Source organism: Gallus gallus, chromosome 26 (genome assembly GCF_016699485.2).
Source record: "Gallus gallus isolate bGalGal1 chromosome 26, bGalGal1.mat.broiler.GRCg7b, whole genome shotgun sequence".
Lineage (NCBI taxonomy): Eukaryota > Metazoa > Chordata > Aves > Galliformes > Phasianidae > Gallus > Gallus gallus.
In genome coordinates this window covers 3,296,664-3,322,956 of record NC_052557.1, presented here as the reverse complement: position 1 = coordinate 3,322,956, position 26,293 = coordinate 3,296,664, and the positions used below count along the sequence as shown (strand labels likewise).

The 26,293-nt window shown below is 53.1% G+C and overlaps 1 protein-coding gene and 2 long non-coding RNA genes across 3 annotated transcripts; 1 reads left to right on the top strand and 2 right to left on the bottom strand.

Annotated features, from left to right (window-relative positions):
* Nucleotides 1-5,470: 5,470 nt before the first annotated feature.
* Nucleotides 5,471-6,669, bottom strand: LOC121107629. The gene is made up of 2 exons (XR_005841899.2): nt 6,317-6,669; nt 5,471-5,539 (listed from the first exon to the last, which is right to left on the bottom strand). It is a non-coding gene; the product is annotated as an uncharacterized LOC121107629 (long non-coding RNA).
* On the top strand, nt 5,985-16,274 carry FAM212B (family with sequence similarity 212, member B). The gene is made up of 2 exons (XM_417995.8): nt 5,985-6,073; nt 14,457-16,274. The coding sequence occupies exons 1-2, from the start codon at nt 6,038-6,040 to the stop codon at nt 15,414-15,416; spliced, it is 996 nt and encodes a 331-aa protein (XP_417995.6). The 5' UTR covers nt 5,985-6,037; the 3' UTR covers nt 15,417-16,274.
* A 7,601-nt stretch (nt 16,275-23,875) lies between these two features.
* Nucleotides 23,876-26,020, bottom strand: LOC121107628. The gene is made up of 2 exons (XR_005841897.1): nt 24,559-26,020; nt 23,876-24,067 (listed from the first exon to the last, which is right to left on the bottom strand). It is a non-coding gene; the product is annotated as an uncharacterized LOC121107628 (long non-coding RNA).
* Nucleotides 26,021-26,293: the final 273 nt, after the last annotated feature.

The window sequence follows — 26,293 nt, the reverse complement described above, 5'->3', positions numbered from 1 at the left end:
GGAACACTTGGATGCAGAGTGATGTAGAAATGTACACTGCATTTAGAGCAGGCGAACAAGAAAAAACATAAAGCATGGATCTGAAAAACTGGTGGGCTTTATACAGTCAATTACCTGTGAATGTCAGCCTGAGTATCTCTCATCAGTGTTGAAACAGTGCTGTGTTGTTGCAAGCTGAAGTCTGCACATAGCAGATTTCATCAGCAGTGCCACCTTGCCTGCACTGCCCAAGCAGCTGCCAGGGGAATCGTTAGCAGAATGGATGGTGATATTCCTCTGGATCATTAACGCACAGCACAGGGGAGATGTCCCACATGGCCTGACGTGCCCGAGTCCAGGCAAGTGGGGTATAAATAGCAGTCCTCAACCTTCGGGCCTGGCTTTACCTCAGCAACTCTCAAATACTTGAATTCACATTGAAGACATTCATGTGTCGGCCCAGCCTGGAGAAATCTGCAGTTTTGCCATGACTGTGCTTTGCTTCTGCTTGCAGTGAAATTCACAGGAAGTAATCATGGTCAAAGCAGCCTTTAGAAATCTTGACAATTAATCTGAATGCTCTGCAGGCAGAACGGGTCCTGAGAAAGGATTTGGGTTAGTAAAAGGAGTAGGTGAGACCTTCTGAGCTGTAACATTAAAAAATAACCGGGTCTTAGGAAGGGGTGTATACGCTGTAGCCTGGGGTCACGAACCAACCTGCAGCTTTTGGGGCTTAGAAGAAAACCCTTGCTAGGGATAAGTCATCCCCTGACTGCTCAGTGCATGCTTTATTTCCCCAGAACAGCAACCACCACTGTTTTGTCCCTGTTATGATCCCACCTCATGTCCTGATGTTCTGTCCTGCCTAATGCAGAGATAGGCATCCCTACCCACGGCAGGGGATTGGTGCTAAGTGGTTTTTAAGGTCCCTTCCGACCCATACTGTTCGATGATTCTATGAGGTGCAGAGTACATATTCAGTTTTAATTCCACCCAAGATTCCCTTCTTTATGAACCTACATATATAAACATCAGCTTTGGATAAACAGCTGTGTAAAGCACCCGAGATGTGCATGCTGATAACAAGGTCATCTTCTCACTGCTTCAGATCACAGAGCACTTATCTTCCAGCAGCAAGGCAAGGGCCCATACCACGTGTTCAGTTTCCAGCTTGCATTGTTCCAAGACCTCCTAAGACTAACACATGGAGTGCAAAGAAACACCCAGGCACCTCGAGTACCAGCACTGAGTACTCACTGCAGATTCATCCATCTCCTTCTCTGCAACTTATTCTCCATCCACTACAGCTAAATTCCTGTGTTAACTCTTTGAAAGAGTGGAATAAGGCACTGCCAGAGAATTTCTACTGGCTTCCAGAGCTGTCAAATTGTGTATATGTTTTTAAAATACATTCATTATGGGTTTGAACACAGTTACCATAAACACGCACCTGCCCTGTCTGATTGCTTTAGCTTCAAAGGTTTTGTCTTTTATATCTGCTAAGATGTGGAGTTACTCAGAACAAGCCTTGGTTTCCATAATATTTATAGAATAGTTTAAAAGTGAGATAATCTCATCCTCCTTTCGCAAACGACTTCAGATGAAGACATCCTCTGTACTTTGCAGCACGTAGAAATCACTCTGAGGAGTGTAGTATGTATTTGTGTTTATACTGCCATAGTAACTATGTGTGTTCTCCGTACAGTGAAAGTGCCATTGATGTTAACACAGATAGTGGATTCATATTCACCACCACCGCAGAAGCAGGTGCTGATGCAGCTACTTCCAGACTGAACAACCTCATATGAACAATTAATAATAATCTGGAAAGGAATGCCCAAAAACATGCATAGTGCCAGAGGGGCAGTAAGCAAGCAGCGCTCTTCACTCCACCAAATTCCCCCATTCCATCTTTAATGACCATGACTTACAAAGACAGAACGTTACTGTTTTATTCTTCCCACATTCCACTTCCAGTCTTTTTCTGACCCTTCGCTGCAGCATGCATGAATTAAATAGCAAGCTGTCCCAGGCAAGGGCCCTGCATTATTTATCTGTGCTGTATGGAGCCTAACACGGTGGGTGCTGAAGGAGGTGAGGAGCAGAGGTCACGGTCACACACAGATACACAAACACATGTGTTGTCCTTTCCCACAGCTGAGCATTTCTGAGGAGAAACTTAATAAAGTCAAAGCAAGCTCTTGGTTTTCAGATATATGTTACGTTTTTGTTATTACTCAAGGCTTGCCATTAAATGAGAACCACTAAACCTCCCGTGTCTTAAAAAAATAATTTTGGTTTTTATGTTAGAGAAAGGCAAGTCTAATGCAGGATTTCATTTTAAGTATGATAACATTACAGAGCCACAGAAAGAAGCCATCAGAACATCAGCTCAGATCAACTGTTTCAGCTATGGCAGTGATGAGGGGTTTACCGTGACTGCCCAGAGTTTGCAATAAATAAATATCATCTCATTTTAATCTTGGATAAGCTTTTATACGAAGGTTTGCTAAATTATTTTTCAGCTAGTATGAAGATGATCTAGGTCACCGAAATGCAGCCAGCCGAGCTGTAATCCAATCGTTCTGGAGCTCCAGATAGCACAGTGAGCGCGGCAGTTCTGCTGCCCTGGCACTTACCCCACACTTCAGTGCTGGCCGGGGAGTTTCTGGGGCTGGAGCCCAGCTGGGGCAGTGAGAGCCTTTACTTCTGGGCTGCAGGCATAGTGGGGTATGGGCCTGAGAGGAATTCAAGAGCCACAAGTGCAGAGATTGCATACAATAAACAACCCTATGGAATAAGTGGTTCTGTTTTCAGGGGTAACTTGCCACTTAATGCACAAATATAGAAGGAAAATCCAAGTTTTTGATCTGATATTCTTACCTACCTTGGCTGGCTGCTTATGGCCCAGTGGATTTTAAAGGCGGTGGATGCAATTTAGGTCATGCTGCAGCCTCAGAGAGAAGAAATTCTGCAAGATTCGCCTTCGGTGTGCAATAAAGTAAAAATGGAAGAAAACTGAGAGATAAGCACGGTTGTTAGTTCAACAAAGAACAGCCTCGTGAAAGCACTGAGGAACAAGATCAATGAACTGAAAGACAACAAATGAGATGAGGAAGCCCTCAGCTGTGAAGGGAGAGATGTGTTCTCCAACGAGAAGGAACGAGGCAGTTCATGTAAGTGGGTGCAGCTCTGAAGGCGTATTCTATTTTTTGCCCAAGGATCTCAATTTTTCATTTTATGCTGAAATAAGCCACGTTGCGTTCTGCTTAAGGGGGTTTTGCTTTCAACTCTGCGCTTTCTTGGAGTCCTGATTTTCCACCACGCTGCACCATCTGCTCATTGCTCACACCGCTGCGGAGCGGAAGGGAGCAGGGCCTGCAGTGTTGTCCCCACTGAGAACCCAAATGTTGGGCTGTGGGGAAATCCCACCGAGGAAATGCTTTCCATTTTCCTGTTCTCTTCCAAGTTCCCATTAGTTTGGAGCACACGGATATTCTGCTCCTTTCTATATCAGCCTCACTGGACATATGCAATCTTAGAGGCTAAAAAGCTGACCAGAACACTGACCTTAAGCAGGAGCCAAGCAGAAGCTAAAACCTTTTTGCTATTCATCTGCTGGCAGAGCACAATGCTCAGTCCTGCAACTGTTACAGAGCTTTCTGGAGCACAGCATCTGCCCATTGCCATGGACATGTGCAGTATGTCTCGGATGCTGGGCATGCTGGAAAATGTTGTATTGCTTAACTTAGATTTAATGCTTCCAATAATTACATGTATGCTGATGTTTGTTTGTTTTATATTGGAATATTCCAAGCACCGGGAGAAGCACCACTTAAAATAAATTCAGTCGCAATATGATAAACAAACAACTTCTGTAAAGGAAACGGTGGGGAGAGAGTGCCATGCCTGGGCTAATCCCTGATCTGATTTCATGCCGTTTTTTAAGATGCCAAACCCGCCGTGCTCAGCAGCAGCCTCCTTTGTGTAGACACAGTAAGCCTGGAGAACAGAAGACACAGAATCATAGAATCACAGAATGGCCTGGGTTGAAAAGGACCCCAATGCTCATCAGTTCCAACCCCCTGCTATGTGCAGGGTCGCCAACCAGCAGCCCAGGCTGCCCAGAGCCACATCCAGCCTGGCCTTGAATGCCTGCAGGGATGGGGCATCCACAGCCTCCTTGGGCAACCTGTTCAGTGCGTCACCACCCTCTGGGGGAAAACCTTCCTCCTCATACCCAACCTAAACCTCCCCTGTCTCAGTTTAAGACCATTCCCCCTTGTCCTATCACTGTCCACCCTCATAAACAGCCACTCCCTCTTGATGGCTGCTTCGGTCTATTCCCTACCAAATGTAAAAGGGCACCTACAAATACCATCATTTCAAAGCTGGCTTGGATAAATTAAACTCTTGATCACTTTTCAGCTCGAAACAGCTGAACCTAGGTCTACCTATGTATTACAAATATAAGCTTTGGTGCCAAGCCACATGGAAGGTGTAATATCTAAATATTACTTCACAGTTTGGAGATAATTCAATAAATTACAGAACTTTGCTCCCTGTTTTAAGAAAAGAAAGATCTCGAGCCACCCAAGCAAGGAAGAAACCTCAGATCCGAGGCTGTGGGTCCTCCTGCAAAGGGACCCTTCAGGAAGGCACAGAAAGAGGAGGGAGGATCTTTCAGTGTAGCATGAATAATTGGCGGAGGCAGGCGTTCCAGCCCGTATTCTCCACACGATGCCATCTTTCTGATTTTTTACCACTGACTGGCTGTTCAGAGCCGCCATATGACACTTGACATGCTTGGATAGGCAGGGGAGCAACACCCCCCAGCCCTGGGCCGTGGGGAGCATCCAGCTGGCCAACGAACCCAGCCAGACTGCAAGAGAAGGTGATGGCCGGGCCAGTTGCCTGAGACCTTAGGGAAGCTCAAGTCTGGCAGGTGCCCTGCTCACCTCCCAGCGTGCTGTTAGAAGCAATTAGCTTTTAGATAAGGCCATTTCTTTTGTATGTTAATATCTTTGCTGCCACACATTCTACAAAACCTTGGAAAGAGGCACAAGTTTCGTGACTCTCTTTGTAGGTAGGACACGGAAATCGTGCAAAAAGAGACCGGGAATCTTGAACATTAATGGGAGAGATGCTGGAAGGATCAGCACATGTGAACTCCCGAGCATTTCCCAAACGTACACGGAAGCCCAGAACACCAACTTCTTATTTAAGTTGGGTTTTGACACAAAGGTCAGCTTTCAGAAGCACCGGGGCTGATTTCTACAAACACAAACGTCACTAACAATAAAAAATGTTTTCCTTCAAAAGAATTGAAGACCTGAAGAGCAAAGGCTGCAGTCGGTCTTTGACAGTGCTGACATTTGCAGCAGAAAGCAAGCAATTGTCTCCCACCCCAGATGTGTGATCAGAGGGCAGTATCACTCATTCCATCAAGTTCTTTCCCACTGCAGAATGATTCACACAAACCTTCTTAAGCCAGCGCAGGGAACTCAGCGTTTATTACTCCAACAACGCATTGTGCACAGGAGCGGAGAACAAACAATACCTGCATAAAAATACATGAGAAACGTTAGAAAAAATCAAATTCAAAGCCTTCCAAATTGAGTGCAGCCGCCGAGCCCGGTACGGAGCGCTGGAGGTGTTTCCTGGCTCCCGTGTCCGTGCGGGGAGGCGGCCGGCGATACCCCGCACAGCAAAGCGGAGCCCTTTCCCAGGACAAGGAGCGGTTCTGCGCACCGACTCCCGCACCGGCGGTGGGATGGGTCGCTGGGCAGCCCCTCACCGCCCGCTGCTGTGGGCAGGGCATCCCCCTCCCGAGAGCTGCGGGTCGCCCATCCCCGCACCGCCCGGACCCAGCGCCGGCGGAGGGGGTGCGGGGCCGCCCCGCCGCGCTGTGCCCGCACGCAGCGGCCTCGGGTTGGGGCCGCCCCGCGGGGCGGGCAGCGCCGGGACCCCCCTCCCTTTCTCTCCCTTCTCCTCCCCTCCCCGCTGTGTGCAGGCGGAGCGCGGCGCAGCGCATGGAGGGGCCGCGCTGAGCCCGGCCATGGAGCACCACCTGCGGCGGCTGAAGCAGGAGCTGGTAGGGGGCAGCGGGCGGGGGGCGAAGCGGGGGCACGCGGGGCCGGGGGGAGCGGCGGGGCTGACCGCAGCCGGCGGGGCGAGGGGCGAGCGGGCGCTTTAAAAAGGGAAAGAAGCGGCTGTCAGCGAAGGTCGGGAATCAAAGAAGCGTTTGCGGGAGCGTGCGGTAAGAGTAAGTTCGCAGGAATCAAAACGATGCACAGAAAGCGTGCGGTTGTCACCCGTCAGACCTTTGGAAAAATACCTCTTCTTCAATAGGAAAGCCTTTGTCGTAAATCGGCGCTGTTTTCTCGCTCGGGTTCGGATGGTAACCTCGCTGCCGGAACTTGCTGGGGCTTGTCTGCGAGCCGGGGCATTGTTGGTGCGCGGGGCTTTGCTGGGGATGGAGCAGCGGGGAGAACTGCTGCGTTATGAATGGTCTCCGGAGATTTGTCTTGGGAGCAATGCAGCGATCCGGTAAATAGATAATGAGAACAAAAGGGGAAGACGAGGCAAAGCGGAACGGGTAGGTGAAGTTTGTGGTGTAGGGCTTAACAGGATGGTGATTTCGGATGGAGTTCTGTGACAGAGGCTTACCCACGGTGCTCCTATCCTTCCTGCTTTACAGGAAGCGTTTCATGTATAAGCAACACCGCTGAGTCAATAGAGAGCCATGCCAAGGTCCAGCTGTGCTGCGGGCAGCACCGGAGCCTCAGCACATTGCAACCTGGAAGGCTTTAAAATCTGAGCAAGCCGGAAGGTGGATTAAATGAGTAGCATCCAAAAGAACGTGCCTAGAATAACATCACTAACCCTGCAATACATACATCTTGTTCTCTGAGCGGCGTTTTATTAGCCAAAGTATTGTCACTTTGAAAACTTATTTCAGCCAGAAATTCCCAGCTCTCAGAGCACAGCCGTGCCAGGCTGCCCCGAAAGCACTGCTGTCATCAGCAATGCCAGCGAGCAGTGATTTACTGAAGGTAGGAGGTCTGTATTAATTAAAATAACTGTAAGTGATATCCTCAGCAATAATAGCTTTTAAAAATCAATACTGTCAAGATAGCCTGGAATTAAAATAGATTAATGTTTCTTTAAAGACCGGCAAGCAGGGCAAGAGACAGCTGGGGCCATCTGCGCTGAATGGCGAGTGGGAACGGAGCCTCCTGACCCTGCCTTCCTGCCACTTTCTTCATGACACGGCAGGTCCTGCCTCCAGACATTAAATGCACCAGAACCAAGATTCGTGTGGGAAGGACTCAGTTTGTTTGCGCTGCCAGATAGAGGCAACAGCTGCCCCCTGTGCAGCTAAATGGGAGCCCGGTTAGAGAGCATCGTTCTGAGTTCAGAACTGGAGATCTGCAGCGTGTGCAGGAGCAGATATGGTCAGGGGAAGGGGTGCTGATGGGGTGTTGCATGGGGCAACTGTGCAGAGACACGTGGAGGAGCCAGCCTTCCTGGCGCTGGGCAGCACAAGGCAGAGGTGTGAGGCCTCCTGACCTGCACGAATTTGCTCCAGTTCCAACCATCACAGCTGTTTGCTGGTTTTGAGGAGGTTTTTTTTTGTTGTTTGTTTGTTCGTTTATGTTGGCACCGCTCCCAGTTCACAAGGAAAGGTTATCTTCAAGTGCAACCCTATCCCCCATCAGTGTGGGATTCGAGGATTCCAGCTCTGATAATTATTTTTTGTCTCTGTTTGTGTATTATGACTGTATTGAAGTGGCTCTGTGCCTGGCTGAGGCTGCTGTGCCCGGACATCCCAGCACAGCTGTGTGCTGAGCTCACACAGCCCTTTGCCAGACAGGGCACAGAGCAGCATGGGTCCAGGCATGCACACCCAGCCTTGGTGTCAGGCTCTGGGAATGCCCCCCCAGGCCTCTCACAGCAGCTCCTGAAGATAAATTTGGCCCATTTCAGTCAATGAGAGCGCTCATATTCCTATTGCATGTTTTCCATTGTAAGCCGATAGTTTCTGGCATGTGTGGTGTCCCTTTGATTGGAATTCATTCAGAAGCTTCCACTCGCAGGCGCTGGGAAGCCAGGCACAGCTCAGCTGACGCAGCCATTCATCACAGCCACACGTGAGCCCAGCATGGAGCTGCATCCATTCCTGACACCGTGGCCTCTTCCCAGTGCTGGCACTGACCTCAGGAGCAGCTCAGCACCCGCTGGGTCATCTCGCTGCCCCTCAGCGTCTGAATGTAAGATACAGAGACTTTGTTCACCTCTTCTCGTCTGTAGGGCTGGCAGGGGGTACGTCATGCTCTGCCACTCCTTCTGGCATCTGTCCTTCATATGGCAGTCATGAAAACCTGCCACAGCACTTACGCAACTTCCATTAACGCAATTAAGCTAAATACCGAAAGACTAGCAGCCAGACTCTGAGTCTGCAGAGATCCTCCCGAGGCACAGAAGTATCTCAGCTTTCTGAGCTGCTGAGTGTTATCTCTCAGCAGCAATGCACCAGCGTTTAGCTGGGTCATGGGCACCCCCAACCAGCTGGGCACGGGGAAGGACGCCGGTGTCTGGATGTCCTACTTAAGAGCAGTAGGATGGGAGGTGACGGCCTCAAGTTGTGCCAGGAGAGGTTCAGGTTGGATATTAGGAAACGTTTCTTGTTAGAAAGAGTGGTGATGCATTGGAACAGGCTGCCCAGGGAGGCAGTGGAGTCACTGAGAAAAGGGTAGATGTGACACTAACATGGTCTAGAGCAGTCACAGGCATGGGCTCATGGTTGCACTCGATGGTTTTTAGTGCTCTTTCCAACCTTCATGTGTCTAAAGGTGCCCCAGCGGTGCCTGCAGTGCTTGGGTGAGGCTCTGCAGGGCTGCTCGTGTTTCCTGTCTGCAAGTGTTCACCTCTTCCTGTGGCACCAGGTGCTCTGTCAGTTCCTCCAGGTCAGCTTGCTCCTAAACTGATCTCAGTGCTGCAGCTGGATGGGTTTTCCAGCTGTTCTTTGCTTCTTAGTATTTCCTCTCCCAGTAAATAACTTCTCTACACAGAAGGCTGTGGGCATTAGGCTTTTTGAGGTCCCACCTTCCGAGCTGAGTGCTGCAGTTGATGTGGCACAGAAGGAAGGGATGCCATCAGAGGGACCTTGATGAACTCGAAAGGTGGGTCCACGTGAACCTGATGAGGTTCAACAAAGCCAAGTGTGAGGTGCTGCAGTTGGGCCAGGGCCATCCCAGGTGTGTATACAGGCTGGGAGAACTCCTGGAGTGCAGCCCTGCCGAGAGGTCCTGGGAGATGGAAAACTGAGCTGGAGCCAGCAGTGTGTGCTTGCGGCCCTTCCGGCATTTCATTTGCACGTCTCATGCTGCAGATGGCATTACCTCTATAAACTTAATGACATAGAGACTGTTTGCATTTGTACACAGTAACATGAGCGCAGTACAGTGGGATTGGGATTTCCAGGCTCCTCCACAATCAGAAGAATAAATCACTTGTTATTTCTGCCTTGGGGCTGCTATGCCCATGAGGCGGATTAACCTTGCATTTAGGGTTTGCGTGGCTGTTGGGTGAGGGCTCGCAGTCGAGTTGGCCAGAGCTGCAGCTTGGATCTGAGCACCTTCATCTTTCTTGGCTTTCTGTTGTTTTTTGCTGGTTTTGGTAGATATTTAAAACGAAAAAAAGACCACCCTGACTTGAACTTCTGAATGTCCTCATTGCACTTCCATTATAAATGCATCAAATTATTGAGTTTGATGGAGAGTCCGACTCCCTCCTTGTATTAATGTACATCCTGGAAGGCAGTGTTTCTTGCTATGAATATCTTACAGGAATAGAACATTTGTTCTGTGTGAAAATTACAACCAATTATTTGTTACTGTCTCTCGCTGGGTCCTATTCTGGTAGCTGCATAGCACTCGAAAAGGATCCTCTGTGCCTTCATCAGTGCCATCCCAGAAGGAAGGTCCAGCAGAGCAGGTGTCAGTCATGGGCACCGAGGGCTGTGGTTGTGCAGTGATGTCAGCAGGTGGAATCACAGCATCATTTGTACTGACTGAGAGCTCAGTCCCTTCCAGGTTCCATCGGCCCTGGGGGTGGCATTTGGGAGGTTATGGCAGAATCCCTCCTTGGTGTTGCCTTGAAGGAGGGCACAAAGCTCAGCAGCAGATTTCCTATCACGTATAACCCCAGGGAGAGAAAAGCAGCCCCGTGCCTGGTCCTCTTATTTCCAGGGAAGACTCCTGAAGATGCCTGCATTGGATTTTTGTGCTTTTGAAATCACATCTGCATGTATTCAGGAACGTTTATGATACCCCAGTGCAGGCAGACTGCTGGGCTGCAAACTTCCATTACAAATGGCAGTTGCAATTGAACGGAAAGAAGCAGGGTAAGGAAGACAGCTAATTGCTGTGAACCATGTCTTCCACGGGTAACATCTGCTTGAGATCTGCTTAACCTCCTGGGAAAACCTTTGGTAAAGTTTCAGCATCCTTCCTCTTTCAGATGCATGCTGACGGTTAACACCCAAATTTACTCTGGGAGGAAAAGAGGTTAAGATGATTTGAAATGCATGTGAAGAAATTCAAGGAGAGGCAGAACACTGCAGGCCATGGCATCCAGAGAGCACAGCTGGAGGGAAGCTCCCTGCGCAGGGCAGACCTGAGCTGGGGCAGCTCCAGCTTGCAGAAGATTAATCACGGTGACCCAAACAGAGACGGAAACAATGTGATCAGCTCAGCACTTCTAGGATAATTTTGGTCTCCATTAGGTCACCCCCTCTAAATACCAATTGTTTCTGTCTGGTTCTGTTGCCTATCAGCCCTATTATTACAAGCTGCCATTTGCCGTTTGCTCTTTCCTGTCCTCTCAGGAATAGCTTCCTCCTGTTGCATTGCTTTTACCTCAGAGCCGGACATCTGTCTTCCTCCTCATTACACAGCCGTGCTCAGAGCTCTTCTGCCCCGATTCCGCCTCAGCTGCAGCCCTGGGCAGGCATTGCACAGAGGGGCTGAGGGGGCACTCTCTGGATTTAGAATCACAGGATCACAGAATGGCCTGGGTTGAAAAGGACCCCAATGCTCATCAGTTCCAACCCCCTGCTATGTGCAGGGTCGCCAACCAGCAGCCCAGGCTGCCCAGAGCCACATCCAGCCTGGCCTTGAATGCCTGCAGGGATGGGGCATCCACAGCCTATTAGATGCTAATAGGAAAACCTTCCTTCCTCAGATGAATTTATCTGTGGGGTGGGAAACAGCAGCTGGAATCTCCCCTGTTCACACATCTCAGATATTTGGGTTTGAGTTTGTTAAAATGCCAGCACGTGTGAGAGGGCTCCTTGGGGCATTTTCTTCCTGTGGTGTTAATTAGTCAGGGTAGGTTCATTGATTTATAAGCTGTGTAAACCAGCTGTGGTCGCTCTGGGAGTAAAGCTCTTCCATGCCCGTTTTTTAGGGGAATGTTCAGAAATAATGGATTTTGAGGTGCAGTTTGAGGCACCCAGCTTTAACTGATGAATTTGAACGCCCGTGAGCTGTCGTAGTTCCCATCTGTCTTCTGTTGGAAGCAGAGGTGAAGAATGCAGCCCCTTCCCGTGTGCTCTGGCTGGGATTTGCAGCTCACAGGAGCACGAGGCGGAACATCTCCTGCTACCCACAGTGGCCGGGTTACATAAAGCCACTTGCATAACCTCCGTGAGTGCAGTCAGGGGATCTGTGCCAGATGAGGGTTCTATGGGGTTTGTGCCACACTCACGCTCTGTCTCAGGTTGCTCTTCAGTTCCTTCCATGCCACGTGCGGGCTCTGTGCTCAGCCCTGTGTTCCCAGCACCTCGCAGCCAGCATCCTTCCCACTGTGTCACTGCACAGCCTGGCTCACTTGACAGCCCAGGTCGCTTATCCTCACCCCTTGGCCAGCACTGTGCTCTGTGTTCTGGGGGAGGCGTTGCTGTTTCCACCGCTTAAAGCCCAGAGAGCTGCAGAGTGGGAACTTGGGGAGGTGGATTCCTCTTGGCAGAGGGGAGGAAATGCTGTTAGGCACGAGGGAAGAAACTTTTTCCCCCAGAGTTCTCTCTCCAGGGTGCGTACTCTTAATTACCGCGGAGTAATTACAAGTGGATGGGATCCAAGGCCCTGCAAAATGATCTCCAGTTGGTGACTTCACTTGGGCTGGGTCTCATTCAAGTCTGATCCTACACTGTGAACAGCAGAAGTCAGTGCAGGCTTCTGTCGGATTGGGGTTTGTTGTCTTTCCAACTTCCACAACCTGAAGCTTCAGCAGTGTTTGCAAGCAGAGTTAAAAGCCTCAGTGCCTTTGCAACCCTTTTGGTGAGTGTGGGATCGGTTCCTTTTCCCAGGGGGCACACTGCAGCCATCCCCAAAATCAGCATCCAAACCTCAGCGTCCTTCATGGGAGAGCATCTCTGCAGAGGGAAAGGGCAGCGCTGCTTCTCCAGGGGCTCACACTCCCCAGGCTGGCATTGGCTCCTTTGCTCGGGTTCACTTCCCAGCATGAGGGGAGTGCTGCAATGGGGCTGTGGGGCTCAGACCCCGTCCTGGGGGGAGGATGAGTCCATCTGCAAGAAGCAATCACACGGATGACAAATGCTGCCCATGAAATATTAATACTTAATAAAGCCTCGCCGGATGAGGCATGCATTGTAATGATACCACCCATCATGGGGGAGTTAATTGAATCAATGAGGTGAGCAGTGGAGCCGGCCAGCATATGCTGGGGTTTGATCAGCCCAGTCATTACCAAGGACCCTTGTCACTCAGCGCCGCGGTGCCTGCAGGGGATTTGATGAGAGGCAGCCAATGGGGGGCCGGGCCAGCTCCAAATCCAGCTTTTTGCAAAGCCCCAGATAAAACAGACTTCCATTAATAAGGCGAGAAAGGTTAGGACGAGAAGCATTACAGCAAATCTGGAGAGGTAAGGTGATAGTTTCGTCTGAGGCTTGTAGAACATATGGCCTCAGCTTTTGTGCTGGTAACCCGAGAGCTGTTAGTCTGGAAGTGGGGCACTATTTGCATATCTGCAGAAGTAGAGGTTTATTTGCTGGTGTTAAAAAAATGAGAGAGTTGGGGACTCTGGGCAGTGATTGGGAGGGTGAGAGCTTCTCTGGGGCTTCACGGGCAACGCATTCGTTCTGGGTGATAGCTGTGTTTCTTGGGAGGGAGGCCTTGAAAATTCAGTGCAGTCTGCTGGCTCGGTTTTGGCTCTGGGCTGTGAAGTGCAGGTAGAGGTTGGTGGTCAGAAACTGGTGTGGAGCTTGCTGCTTTTGGACTTGGGTTGTTGCAGAAGAGCAAAGCTTTTGGTGACTGCTCTGGCATGAAGCTCAGGTCTGGGTATGGAAATGGAAGTGAAGCATAGAACTGAATTCATTTAGCAGAAGCGAAGGAGAGGTAAAAAGCTAAAGCTGGGGATGGTGAGGCTGTCCTTCGCCTTAAACTGAAAAGATCTATGGCTACACAGGAAAAAAATGCAGTGAGCCTTCAGAACGGTTTGTTTCTGGCAGTGTGGGCTAAAGCTTTTCCTAGACAGCGCTAATCTGCTCTGCAAACCACCTTGCATGGATGCGACGTCTGCACCTCCAACCCCATCCCCTGCTGCTCTCCCTCTCCTTCCCATCCCCTCCCCGAAGTGGCAGCTGTTGGAAAGCATCGCCCGTTTGTTTTATGGCACAGCTTTGGGAATGTGATCCACATCCTACCTAAAGAGAAAGCAACGGAGCGAAAGGAGACGGGAATGGAGAAGCTCTGGGAAAAAAAAAATGACTTGAGCTGTTCAAGCCTGACGTGGGAAGTTAAGCCTTTATGGCAAATTTCAGGGATAAAGCAGAACTGCTGCTGATGTTCTTAGCGTGGGAATCAAAGAGGTTGCTGCCTTCCTGGAAGTGAGTTTGGAGTTTGTTGGACATTCCCTTCGAAATCTCAAGTGCGTTGACATTTCTTTGTCCTCCAGTGAGAATTGCCTGTAAGGAGAGAGTTCGGCTCCGAGCAGGCATTATGTAGCGGTGTGTGATCCTCCCTAGGATTTCATTTACTGTAGCGCTTTGGGTATAGAAACAGTTCTCTGGGGAAGGCTCAGGCTCATTATTCCCACTCCTGATTTCCGTTTGTTGGCTGCGCGGTGCAGAGCAAACAAAAGCAGCAGTGAAGGCTCCAGCTGCAGGCAGCCCGGCTGCTCCCAGCCCTGCGCTTTGGGGCTCTGCCAGGCGATTCCTGCCATCTCCAACTATTTGTTTTTGTTGTCAGGTCACAACACCCCGCTTCTTCTGTCAGCTTCTGGCGTTTCCAGAGGGTCTGACTTATTTTTAAACTCTTTCAAATCCCTGGAGAATTTGAGACGTATCCAATGGCCGTTCCGTGCAGTGTTTGGATGAGGGGAGGGGAGGGGAGGGAGCTCTGCTGCTTTTTGGGGCTCTCAGACACTGACCGGTGCCTGCTTCTTCCCCGCAGCTGTCCATGAAGGAGGTGGGCGACGGGCTGCACCAGCAGATGAACTGCATGATGGGCGCACTGCAGGAGCTAAAGCTGCTCCAGGTCCAGGCAGCTCTGGAGCAACTGGAGATCTCGGGAGGCCGAGGCCCCATCCCTGAGCAGCACCAGCGCTGTCAGGGCAGCACAGAGGGGCCGGAGGAGCGGCCACGGAGCCGGGCAGGGGCTGGGGGCTGCAGCCCTTCATCCCTCACCTGCTCTGTGCCACAGCCAGCGTTGCCCCATCCCACCTCGCTCCCAGAGAGCGGCCACCTTGGAGACATCGCCTCTTCCTCCTCCTCTTCCTCCTCCTGCGGCCAGGACAGCTCCCGCTCCAAGGGACCTTCCCCAGCTCCAGCCAGAACAGAGCGTGCGCATCCCAGGACGACTGAGTGCAGCAGCCAGGGCATGGCTGGGGGATGGCCAGTGTGCGACGACAGCCGTGACTGGACGTCCTCCCTCATGTCCCAGAGCAGAACCCGGCAGCCCCTGGTCCTGGGGGATAACATCTTCGCAGACCTGGTTGGGAACTGGTTGGACCTGCCGGAGCTGGACAAGAAGGGGGAGAAGAGTGAAGCATCGCTGTCTGCTGGCAGGTCCCAGGAGCTGTGCAGGAAGTTCTCCCTCACAGCCAACATCTTCAAGAAGTTCCTGAGGAGCGTTCGGCCAGACCGGGATCGGCTTCTCAAGGAGAAGCCTTGCTGGCTGCCACCCGAAGACAAGCAGCCCGAGATTTCCAAGAGACCCAAAAAGACAAACAAACTCAAGGGGACATTTTACTTCCCTCTTCATGGGAACATCCAGAACCATCACAACAAAGCGGAGAGGTGCCCGAAAGTGGAAAGCCATATTGAGAAACCTAAAATGGGCGCCAAGAAAGTCCACGATACCATAGACTACACCCAGTCTGGGTTTGATATCAATACAGCTGTTTGGGTCTGAGTTGGTCGGTGGCTCCCCAAAGCATCTTCCAAACCAGGGACTGAGGCCACGCACTGTGCCCTGCCAGGACCGAGCAGGCAGAGCTCCCTGCGGAGTGAGCTGTGGCTTCGGCCATCAGCACATGGCATCTCTGCTGGCTCAGCCCCACGAGAGCCCTCGGGGGCTGTTTGTGACCACCGTCAGCTTCTTGGCAGCTTTTGGGGTGAGCCAGCTCCCAGAGCCTGCCTTGTGACAGCAGAGTGGGGTCACCTCCGGTTGAAACAGCTGCAGCACAGAGTTCACTGTGTGTGTGTGTGTGTGTATGTGTGTGTACGAGTGTGCAAATACACATATAATTTTTTAAGAAAAAATTTTCTCCTGCTTGCGTGCACTTCAGACTGGGTTATGAGCCTGGCAATTTCAACAGTGACCCCAAAGGACTTCTTTGAAAGGAAGGAATATTCTGAATTCAGAAGGCAGCCGTACTCGGACAGTCGCCCATTGCAGCCGTTGGATCCCAGCTCTGCTGTGTTTCAGCTGCTTTTTCCACCCCAGCTGCATCTCTGCTGTACCTGCAGCCCTCCTTCCCCTGCAGACAGAGCAGCAGGATGAGATCCATGCTCAGAGCTGGCGACATTGCCCCGTTTCAGCAGCTTTGCCTCTTTCCCCACACTCTTCTCCCAGGGGTCACGCCGAGACATAACCCGACGTTGCCACGGATGTTTCTTGTTATCGTTGCACTGTGACACAATTTTGCAAGAGACCTTTTGTTATCGTTTTGTTTCTTATGCTGTGGTGTACAAACCTTGTCCTGAAAGAACCAAGTTCTTCAGCATCCCGCTCTCCAAGAGCAACCAATAAAGCAGCAGCATCCCTACACGGAGCGCTCCGTGTCGTGCTGTCGGTGTCCAAACCATGCATGTCAGCCTCAGCCCCAAACCCCAGCGTGGGGGCTGAGCTCATGCTCAGTGTCTGCAGGTCCCATCCCACCGGGGGCACATCCTGAGGGGCTGCGGGGCTCAGCACACGGCTGTGTTCTGTGGTGCTGTGTTGCAAAAAGCTGTTCTGCTCACTCCAAGTTTAGGAGTGTGAGCGGCAGCGTTTGGTTTTTCAAACGTGTGACTCTTTCAGCCTCCCCGGACACACAGACCGGTGGAGCAGAGGCATGGAGGGAGAAATATTTCCCCCCCTCAGAAATTAAATATAGGCACAAGGCAAGCCCTGCTTCTGCCCATACAAGGAGAGAAGAGCGGGTCAGCATCTGCCAGCGCTGCTCAGCACTTTTTCAGGAACCTGAGTTGCAAGCAGCTTTTGTTTTCCTTCCTCACGGGCTTTAGGTCTGATTGTTCTGCCTCCCGTTTCTCTGAATGCTGAAAAGCTGTTTTTGCAGTATTTTATTTATCAGCAGCCCATCCTGTTTATTACAGATGCCCCCCCGCCGTCCCCACCGGTCCTTTCCCACCAGCAAAGAGAAGGAGCTTTCTATAAGCAGCAGCAACACCAAACAGCAGAATGCAGCACAGCAGCTCTTTCCAGCACCAAGAACCAAATTCCCCCCTTCCCGTGGCTGTGCAGGCAGCTGACCCCATGCCCAGCACTGCTCCTGCTGCCTTTGTGCCCTCTCTGCCCCCTGAGCGTACCTCCAAAGGGCATTTTGCATGGCAATAGGATTTTCTGGGGTGTTGACAGTGAGCTGAGTGTGATCCAGGCTTCAAACAGCCGCTTGAGAATTGCGAGTCAATGCAGCTGCATCTCCACGTTCTTGGGAGAAAAATATATCTATATTTAATTAATATTCCTTAAGAGGCATTCAGACAATAAGGACTATCAGCCGAGCCAGATGCCCTACCCCTTTTTGTCTCCGGAGCAGGATTTGCTAATAGATGTGGGGAGGATTTGTGAATTACCATTTCACTTCTCCAGGGACTTCTCCTGAAATGATAATGGCTTTTTCTCCTCTTTTTTCATGAAACTGCCATGAAATAGTTCCCCATTATTAAGTATGAGACCTACCTAATTAGCACGATGACAGTCTTTAATGAGGTCCTAGCCGTGTTCTGCATCTTTGATAGGTGCGATTAATACCAAACCCTGTGCAATAATTACAGAACCACGTTCCCCTGTGAACCTGCCCTGTGGAAGGCAGCACTCGAAAATGAAGCTCAGGAGTTTGGATTTATTAGAAATCTCAATTCTTGGGGCATGCAAAGCCCAGAGAGGATCAAACGTGCTGGAGTTAATTTGACACCAATAACATTCATTCAGACACGGGGGGGTTAATGAGGCAGTGTGAAGGATGGTCCTCGTCCTGTGCCCACTGGTGGCAGCAGTAGCACTGCCCATTGATGTCCATTGATGCCCAGTGCTGCCCATTGACTCCCATTGATGCCTATCACTACCCAGCAGTGCCCATCACTTCCCATTGCTGCCCAGCACTTCCCATTGCTGCCCAGCACTTCCCAGTGCTGCCCATTGATGTCTGGCACTACCCAGTACTGCCCAGCTCTGCCCATTGATGCCCACTGCTGCCCATCACTGCCCGTATCTGATGCCCACTGACCCCCACTGATGCCCAGCACTGCCCATTGCTCCCCACTGCTGCTCAACATTTCCCACTGCTGCTCCTCGCTGCCCATTGATGCCCATTGCTGCCTGTGCCATGGGCCCAGGGCAGTGCTGTGTCTGTCCCAGATCTCTGTGTGCGGAGCTGTGGGCTCTCCCATCTGCTGCCCTGATTCCCAGGGCTGCTCCTCGCTCTGCCTCCCCGCTCTCCCATCCCAGGCAGCACCGATGCTCTCAGCGTGCTTCCCGCAGTCAGATGGCCTCCAGAAGGCTCACAAATGTGCCCGTAATTAAAAACCCTCTATTTTCAAAAGCATTTCACAGCTTGTTGTCTGACAGCGGGGTGGGCTGATGCTGGGCAAGAGGAAGGCAAACACAGGCATTGCCTTCTCGCTCCCCCCACTGCTGCTGGTGGTCCCACTGCCGCACTGCTGTGCCCCACTAACCAGAAAGGCTCCTGAGTGCACACAGAGCAAATTGAACGATTTCCCCTCAGTTCCCCTCATCCTGAGTCCAGTATGAAGAAAGAAACCCATTGTCATACCCGCATCCTTCACAGCCCAGTGCTGCTCTGTTCATTCCCACCACCTTCACTGAGTTATTGACCATCAGCAGAATCCCTTCTCCCCCTTTAAGCAGAGCTCCCAGGGACTGAAGCACGCTTTAACACCCGTGTCTCTGCAGATGAGGGTATGTTTATCTTCCCTTTTGTTTATTGTACCCACGTGGCATTTCTAATCAAGTACTGGAGCCTTCTCCAGCTGGCGGGCAGCCTGTGCTGCTCTCACAGAACACATACAAACCACTTTCTGGCTCCAGTTTCCCTCAGCTGGGAGCTGTGCCATCCCCGCTCAGCTGCAGGGGACGGGGCTTTGCCCTTGGATTAACCTGGGGATGGCCCCACTGCCCCCTCCTGTCCCTTCCTGCAGCCTTTGTGGTCTCTGCCCTGCTGTGAGCTTGCAGCCTGCAGTGAGGCGTCTGCGCTGAGCACAGCTCCGAGCTGCCTCGGGTTTCTTGGCCTTCACCGAGCAGGAGAGCAGAAGGAAGAAATCAATCCCCCAGGCAGAAAAGCAGCTGGAGTGGGCAGAGGCTGAAGGGCAGCTCGGAACCCGTGCCGGACCCCAGTGTGGGCACCGGTCCCATTAGCAGCCAGATCAGCCACGTGAGATGGGCCCTCCCAGCGGCCTCCCTGTGCTCACACCGCCGGGTTGGTGCTGGCAGTGTGACATTTGGAACCCACAGCTAACGAACGTGACGTGCTGTCAGTTTTAATTAGTCCCTTTGCTCTGCCTGTGACAGGTGAAAGCTGGAGCTGGGGCCCTGGAGGATGTGTGCAGAGGGGAGTGCTGGGAGGGAACTTGGCAGTGCACAGCACAGCAGTGCCTTCCTTCCTCCCTCCTGCACAGCCAAAGCGCCACTCCATCCCACAGCAGCATATCTGTCCCCTCCGGTCTATAGCAACCTGCTGGGATGGAAGGTGCAGAGCTCTGCTTCAGGAGGAGCCCTGCAGAACGCTTTCACATCTGCTCCAGACGGAGGACGTTGCAGCAGCTCTGTCTGAAGGCAGAATCGAGGTCCCAGGCCACCCCCAGTGCAGTGACAGCAGCGTTGGCTGCAGTGATGGCAGCGGTGCTGTGCAGCTGCAGCTCTCCCCGCTGCCTGCGCCGGCCCTCCCTGTCCTCCTCTTTTCATTCGGTTCCAGCCCGATTACAGAGAGGTTGCACCCGGAGGCAGCTCGCCAGGCGTTTATGCATGCAGCTGCCTGAGCTGAATGCACGCATGTTAATGTGTGGAAATGAGTTGGGGCCACTTTTGTACCAAGTTTTCTGCTCCCTGGATGGAGCCCACCAGCTCTTCTGGGCCAAAAAGAATTCAGGAGAGGACCTTTGTGCTTGCTGCTCACCCTGCCTCTCAACACTGCCCAGATACCAGTGGTGCTGTTGGGCAGATAGCGGGGCTTCTCACAGAAGCAGCACCACGCTTTGTTGTGCACACCCCTCTATTTCCCTTTGCTCGGCTGCTGCTCCTCCACAACAACTCAAGCTTGTGGGGGAGGCCGTCACCCCCCAACCCTGCAGCCAGAGGGACCGCCGCCACCCAGACGAGCAGCAGCATGCAGCTCAGAGCCGAGGGCTTGCAGTGCAGAAGCCGACTGCTGCCAGGCCCTGCCATGCACTGCTGCTCCTGTGCCATGCACTGCTGCTCCTGTGCCATGCACTGCTGTGAGCGGCTGCTCTGCCCCTGCAGTCCACACTTCGGTCTCCCCGGCCCAACCTGTCACTGCTGCAGCACGTCAAAGGTACGCTTCCCCCTATCTCTACTGGAGGGGATTACGTTCCCAGCGGGGGCACGGGTTCTTTTTTTTTCTTTGCCATCTTATGATTTAATGTGACAACTGTAATTTGATGTGACGCGTCTTTGCAACAATTCCCTACCTCGGAAAATCACAAACAAGCTTCAAATGAAGACGGATCGCACAGACTCACATCTCCCTGCGTGCTGCAGCTGGAAAAATAAGCACCGACTTCAGGACTTCCCTGTGCTTCCTTTGGGAGAGAGCAAAGTGGTGGACACGATGCTGTAAAATAACAACGTGGATCCCAGCCCTGCAGTGAGAGCTGTCTGAGCAGATGCCTGCACCTTCCCAGAGCCCCTTGGAGCTCAGAGCGGCCATGTAGGAGCAGAGATCTTTGTGTATCCCCTAAGGGACCAAGGCTTCATTCCCTGCCTTGAAACAAGCAGGATTAGGACAAAACAGAGTCTTAGCACTCAGCATCCTACGCTGTCTAGCTCCCTCCGAAATTAAGAGAGCAAAGTAAACCTACAGTGGCTTTGGAATTGAAGATGTACGTTAACTGAGCCCTCTGGTTCCAAACCGTTACGCTGACACTAATTAATCCTGGCACACCCACTAATTGGCTGTCCCAGAGGCTCCCAAGGTAGAGGTGAGGAGCTCTGCACGGAGACAGCCCCAGGCCTGGGGATGGAGAGGGGGAGAAGGGGCTGCAGCAGCAGGCAGGGAAGCAGCGAAGAATTTCCAGCACTGCTGGGCTTTGCCCTCTCTGCAGTGCTATGGGATGTGGACATGATGGGTAAATCCCCATATCAGCACAGTGCAGGCAGCCGATGGCCAAACTGTGCTTCCCTATGGGATCCCCAGTGCTGACCCTATGGAGTCCCACACCATGGGAGCAGAGCTGGGCACGGCCCCACACGGTGCCCCCACCCCTCCTTGGGCACAGACAGTGAGGAAAGGGTTAAAGCTGTCTGCAGGCAGGAGAGCACCAACACTACTGCGCTCACCTAATTGCGTTATTTAACAGGATACCCTCTCATTGATTGTAATTACTCATATAATTTGGGAAGTAATTCGCAGTCCATCGCTGCAGGGTGCACGGATCTCAGCTGGGAACAATGTGCCCAACGCTTCCTGCCAGGGATGGAAGCTCTGCACCCCTCCAGCATCTCCCAGCCCGGGGCTCCATGGCACACAGCAGCCCCAAGCCCAGGGCACCATGAATAAGGCAGCCCCAGCTCTGCTGCCATGGGAATAACTTCAGGCCACCCCACTCCATCCATCCATCCATCCATCCATCCATCCATCCATCCATCCATCCATCCATGTGTGCTTCTGTTGGAGATGACCGCACGCAGTTGGGTAAAATCGGGCCGTGCCACCCCAGCCCACACTCGTTTGGATTCTTCACCCGCTTTTGTAAGATCCTGATTTAATTAGGTTCCAACAATCCCAGAGGAATGTTTAATTAATGTTATAAAGAAACAATGGGATGATTAAGCAAGTCTGGGCGGCTGCCATGAGCGGGGCGTGTGGCACTTGTTGGGGGTGAATGTGTCAGGGGAACATCATTCCACAGACCTCTGTGCCATTTTATTCATTCTTTTAATCATCTGCTCCAGTCTTCTCCTCTTTGTGCTCGCTTGGGCAGAGCAGAGGAGCAGCAATGGAGCTCAGCCTCTCACGCGGTGCAGTTGCAGAGTGAAAGCTCTGAACAAGGAGCCCCCCCCGCCCCTCCTCCATCCCCGCTCCAGAACAGCCCAGCAGCAGCAGCTGTGGGCCATGAGGGCCCAAAAAGTGGTCCAGGAATAGCATCAGGGAGAGCCCTGCAGCAGAAATGTGCCCTGAAGGCAGCACAGCACGCAGGCTGAGAGCAGCATGGGGCTCTGCCCAGGGCAGCAGTGGATGCACGGCTCCTGGGGTGGGACACAGCACACCATGGGCTGCCATCGGGGTGTCTGCAGCAGCCAGCACTGTCCGTCCTCCCCCCGCCCCATTTGGCTCCTGTAAATGTTCTCAAATGGTTAAACGATGCTCTCATTGCTCTGTGGCATTGATTTTAGGCCAGTTGCTATTTAAAAGATGATTCTCGCCGCTCAGAAGCCTGCTTGCAACCTGAAGTAATTGCATTTGCCTTGGGTTGAATTCCTTTTGCAGCTTCTAAAAATAACCCCCACCCCCCCCCCCATTTCTTCTGCTTTCCACAGAGCATCTGCACTGAGCAGTGAACAGTGCAGGGAGGGACGTGAAGGAAGAGGAAGTGGAGCAGCAGTGAGGTGAGGAAGCAGCAGCCCCACATCAGGGAGGTGCAGCTCAGCTCAGCGCAGCAGCAGTTGGAGTTGTCCAGGGGAGAACACTCCACTGCAGCCCCCATATGGCACTTGGGGGGGCTGGGAGCTGCAGGGCTGTTGCCAGCAGTGTGGGGATATGGGGGGGGTGAACAGGGTGTCTTCTTGGCCCCACACGTGACTGTTTCAGCAGAGGGCCGAGGTGGTGGGCACTGCTGCAGGAGGGCCCTCCCTGTGCCCAGCAGTGCAGCAGCTCTGCCCCATCTCAGCCCTCTGCTCTGCACACCCATCATTACGCTGTGCCCTTTGGTGTCCTGCAGAGCAGCGGTGGCTGCGTGTCTGATGGCCAACGTTGGGTCTCCCTCATTTCCAACAGCATCTGTCACACAGGAGTGGCCCATAGGGGCTCCCGCACAGCCACAGCTCTCAGCATACGGTGCTTCAGACCCAATGATCTCTGCCCTGAACTGAAGCTGCACTTCAGCTGCACAGCAGTGGCACTCGGCAGTGCAGCGCCGGTTCTTGCAGCACAGGATGCACCTCGGGAAGGGCTGAGCTCAGCCCTGTGCTGCACAGCTCTCCCAGCTGCTCCTGCCAGGAGATCCAGGAACGCTCCCCTGTGTGTCCTCCTCCCCTCTTGAAGGGGCTGAAGGCAGCGCTTTGTTGGGGAGCAGCCCGGAGCTGCCCCATAACGCGTGCAGTGTGCTTGGCCCCATCAATTTCTCCTTTGTGCCTCAACCCGCAGCTGCCCCACTGCATGGGGCCAGAGCACCCCCAGCACAACGGGCTCCTTGTTCGCCCCGTGATTAAAAGGAGCGGCTTTTGGCCTTGAATGTTGGTACCACCCAAAGAAAATGTCGTTGGCGTGCAAACACAGCACTGTGCTGGGAGCTGCTGTGCCTGAGGCAGCAGCACTCGGGGCTCTGGGCTGTAACTGCAGCTCCAAACCTCTGACAAATAATTGCCTCTTCCTCGGCTGCTGCTCTCCCGGAGCACAGCCCTTTGGGTCAGGGACAGAGGCTGTAGGACCCTGCAGACATGGGGGCATCACTCCATGCTCTGTGTCTGCTGATGCACAAATGCTGCTCCCTGCGCAGCACTGAGCGGAGCTGAAGGCAGCAGCCCGGCCAGGAGCGACCACAGCAGCACAGCCCATGGCATGGCTCATTAGCCCTGACCTGGCTGCTAATTGGGCTGTTCCTGGTGCTGCCCCGTGCACTGGCAGGGAGATGGGTTTGCAGGTGATTGCTGCTGAAGCACCACAAAGCTCTGCTGGCGGCCTGCACTGGGAACTGACTCAAACCCAGTTCCAAGAAACCTGGGAGGCACTGAGATCAGACGAGTGCTGCTTTTACTGCTGGGCATTTTCATGCCCCAGGCCCCAGCACTCGCCCTCGGTCTGTTTCAGCATCCATCACGCCCATGGGGTCACTGGGAGCGGTCTCAGACTCTTCTGGATAACACTGGAAGAAGCAGAGCTGCTCCACGTGAGCTCGGGGAGGGGGCAGCCGTCAGCTCCATCAGCCCTGGGGATGAATTCAGGGGATGCTCTGCTGAGCACAGCCCTGCACAGCGCCAGTGAAGGACGTGGAGCTCTCCCATCCCTGCATCCCAGCTGCTGGGACAGGGCCAGGCACGGCCCCATCCTCCCTCACACAGCTGCCTCACTGCGGGGGGAGCAGCGTGGGAAAGCACAGGGAATGGGCAGTGTGTGCCCCAGGGACCCCACGCAGCCCCCCCAAGCTCTGCTCGCAGCCCTTGCCTGGAGCACACGTTCCCACGAGCCGCTCTGAGCATGCACAAAGCCCCGTGAGATGGCACAGCTGCTTCCACAGCTGTGTGGGGGTCCCTCCCCGTGCACGGGGGCTGGGGGTGCAGAGGGGCCCATGGGACGGCACTGGGATGGGATGGACGGGGATGACATCACTGCAATGAGGTGCAGCAATGCGGGGCTCCGTCTGATCCGCACGGCCGCATCCAAAGCCCTGAGAGAGCCACGAGAACGGACTGTACTCACACAGTAAAGAACGAGAGCGCGGCTCCTCACCGAATGTTCCACAATAGGAATTAATTTCATTTCCTTGGAGTCGAGTCCTGGCAAAACAGATAAAAACGCTCATTAGTTTTAACGATTTCTGCAAAGGTCAGCTCCGAACTTCACATTAATTAAGTTCCTCATCCTGCTGCCGGCTATGGGAGCTCGTGTGCATCCGCACGGCGCCCCTGCAGCCACTCCGACCAACCCACAGTGGGCAACGCCATCCAAAATAACCTTTAGAGAGCAGAGAATGAGATAAATACGCGTGGATGGGAGTTCAAAGAGCAGTGAATTGGTGCAGACAGCGGTGGTGCACTCTGGTTGGATCTGTGCTCGGTGCAAAGCAGCAGCAGCAGCACAGGCGCAGTGACTTCAGGGCTGTGTGGCTCAACTGCAATCGTAAATGCTCTCCTCGCAGCCGAGCTTTGCATTACTTTGCTTCGTTGGGTGAAGCAGAAGCACGTGAGGGCACTCCGGGATGGTTTTCTTTTCCACTTCTCTTTAGGATGTTCTTCAGTAAACACATCTTTAACCCCACGGAGCATTGAACACCGAATGCTTTGGGGCACATCCTGTTTGCAAATGGAAACTACGCAGCATTCACCACAGAGCAGAAATGGGGCTGTTGGGCTGCACCCAGCAGAGCCAATGTGCACAACAGCTCCAACAGCTCCGGGAGTGGGGGCTGCAAGCAGGAACTGATCAGGGAACCCCAAAGGAACCGGGAGACTCCAAAGGAACTGAAGGGACCCACCAGGAACTCCAAAGGAATGGGGGGGACCCCAAAGGAATCTGGGATCCCAAAGGAACCAGGGGGACCCAAAAGGAACCGGGGACCCACAGGGAACCACAGACTCCAAAGGAACCAGGGGGTACCCCGAAGAAACCAGGGAACCCATCACAATTCAGGGACCCCAACGGAACCCAGGGGACCCCAAAAGAATCTGAGATCCGAAAGGAACTGGGGGGGATCCACTGGGAACCAGGGGACCCCAAAGGAACTGGGAGGCCCCGCCACAGTTCAGAGACCCCAAAGGAACTGGGGGAGCACCAGGAACCTCAAAGGAACCGGGAGATCCTAAATGAACCAGAGGGACCCAAAAGGAACAGGGGGGGAACCCCACAGGCAACCAGGGATGCCAAAGGGACTGGGGAAACCACCACAATTCAGGGACCCCAAAGGAACCGGGGGGGAGCAGCAGGAACCAGGGGACCCCAAAGGAAGCAGGGGGGAGCAGCAGGAACCAGGGGACCCCAAAGGAACCAGGGGGGAACCCCACGATTCAGGGACCCCGGGGGGACCCCAAAGGGACGGAGAGGCACCAAAGGAAGCGGCGGCTGCGGGCGGACAGCGCCCCCTGGCGGCAGTGCGCGGCACCCGGCGGGCGGAGCGCGGCTCTCCATTCCGCAGACGCTCCGAGCATCCAACGCGGACACTCACATCGCCTTATCGCTAAAATATTTGTGCGTTTAGGAAAGATAACCGACCTGCAAACGCCGCGCTTCGGCTCCTCCTGAAAAAGGAAGGGCGGAGGGGTTGCGGTTCGGTGCCCAATTTGCCCCCCAGCAGCTGTAATGCAGGCAGATGGGCCGCCATCGCCACCCTACGTCTCCATCCAGTCCGGTTGGGCTGCATCGAGGAAGTGGGACCTCTGCTTAACTCCACAGCTGCATCTGAGACTGAGAACAACGCACTCAAAGGGATTTCTCAGCC

Excerpts from the sequence above, each read along its gene's own strand:
- FAM212B (XM_417995.8), top strand. The coding sequence starts at position 6,038 with ATGGAGCACCACCTGCGGCGGCTGAAGCAGGAGCTG. Across the intron at positions 6,074-14,456 it reads GGCGGCTGAAGCAGGAGCTG|CTGTCCATGAAGGAGGTGGG; the intron begins GTAGGGGGCAGC and ends TCTTCCCCGCAG.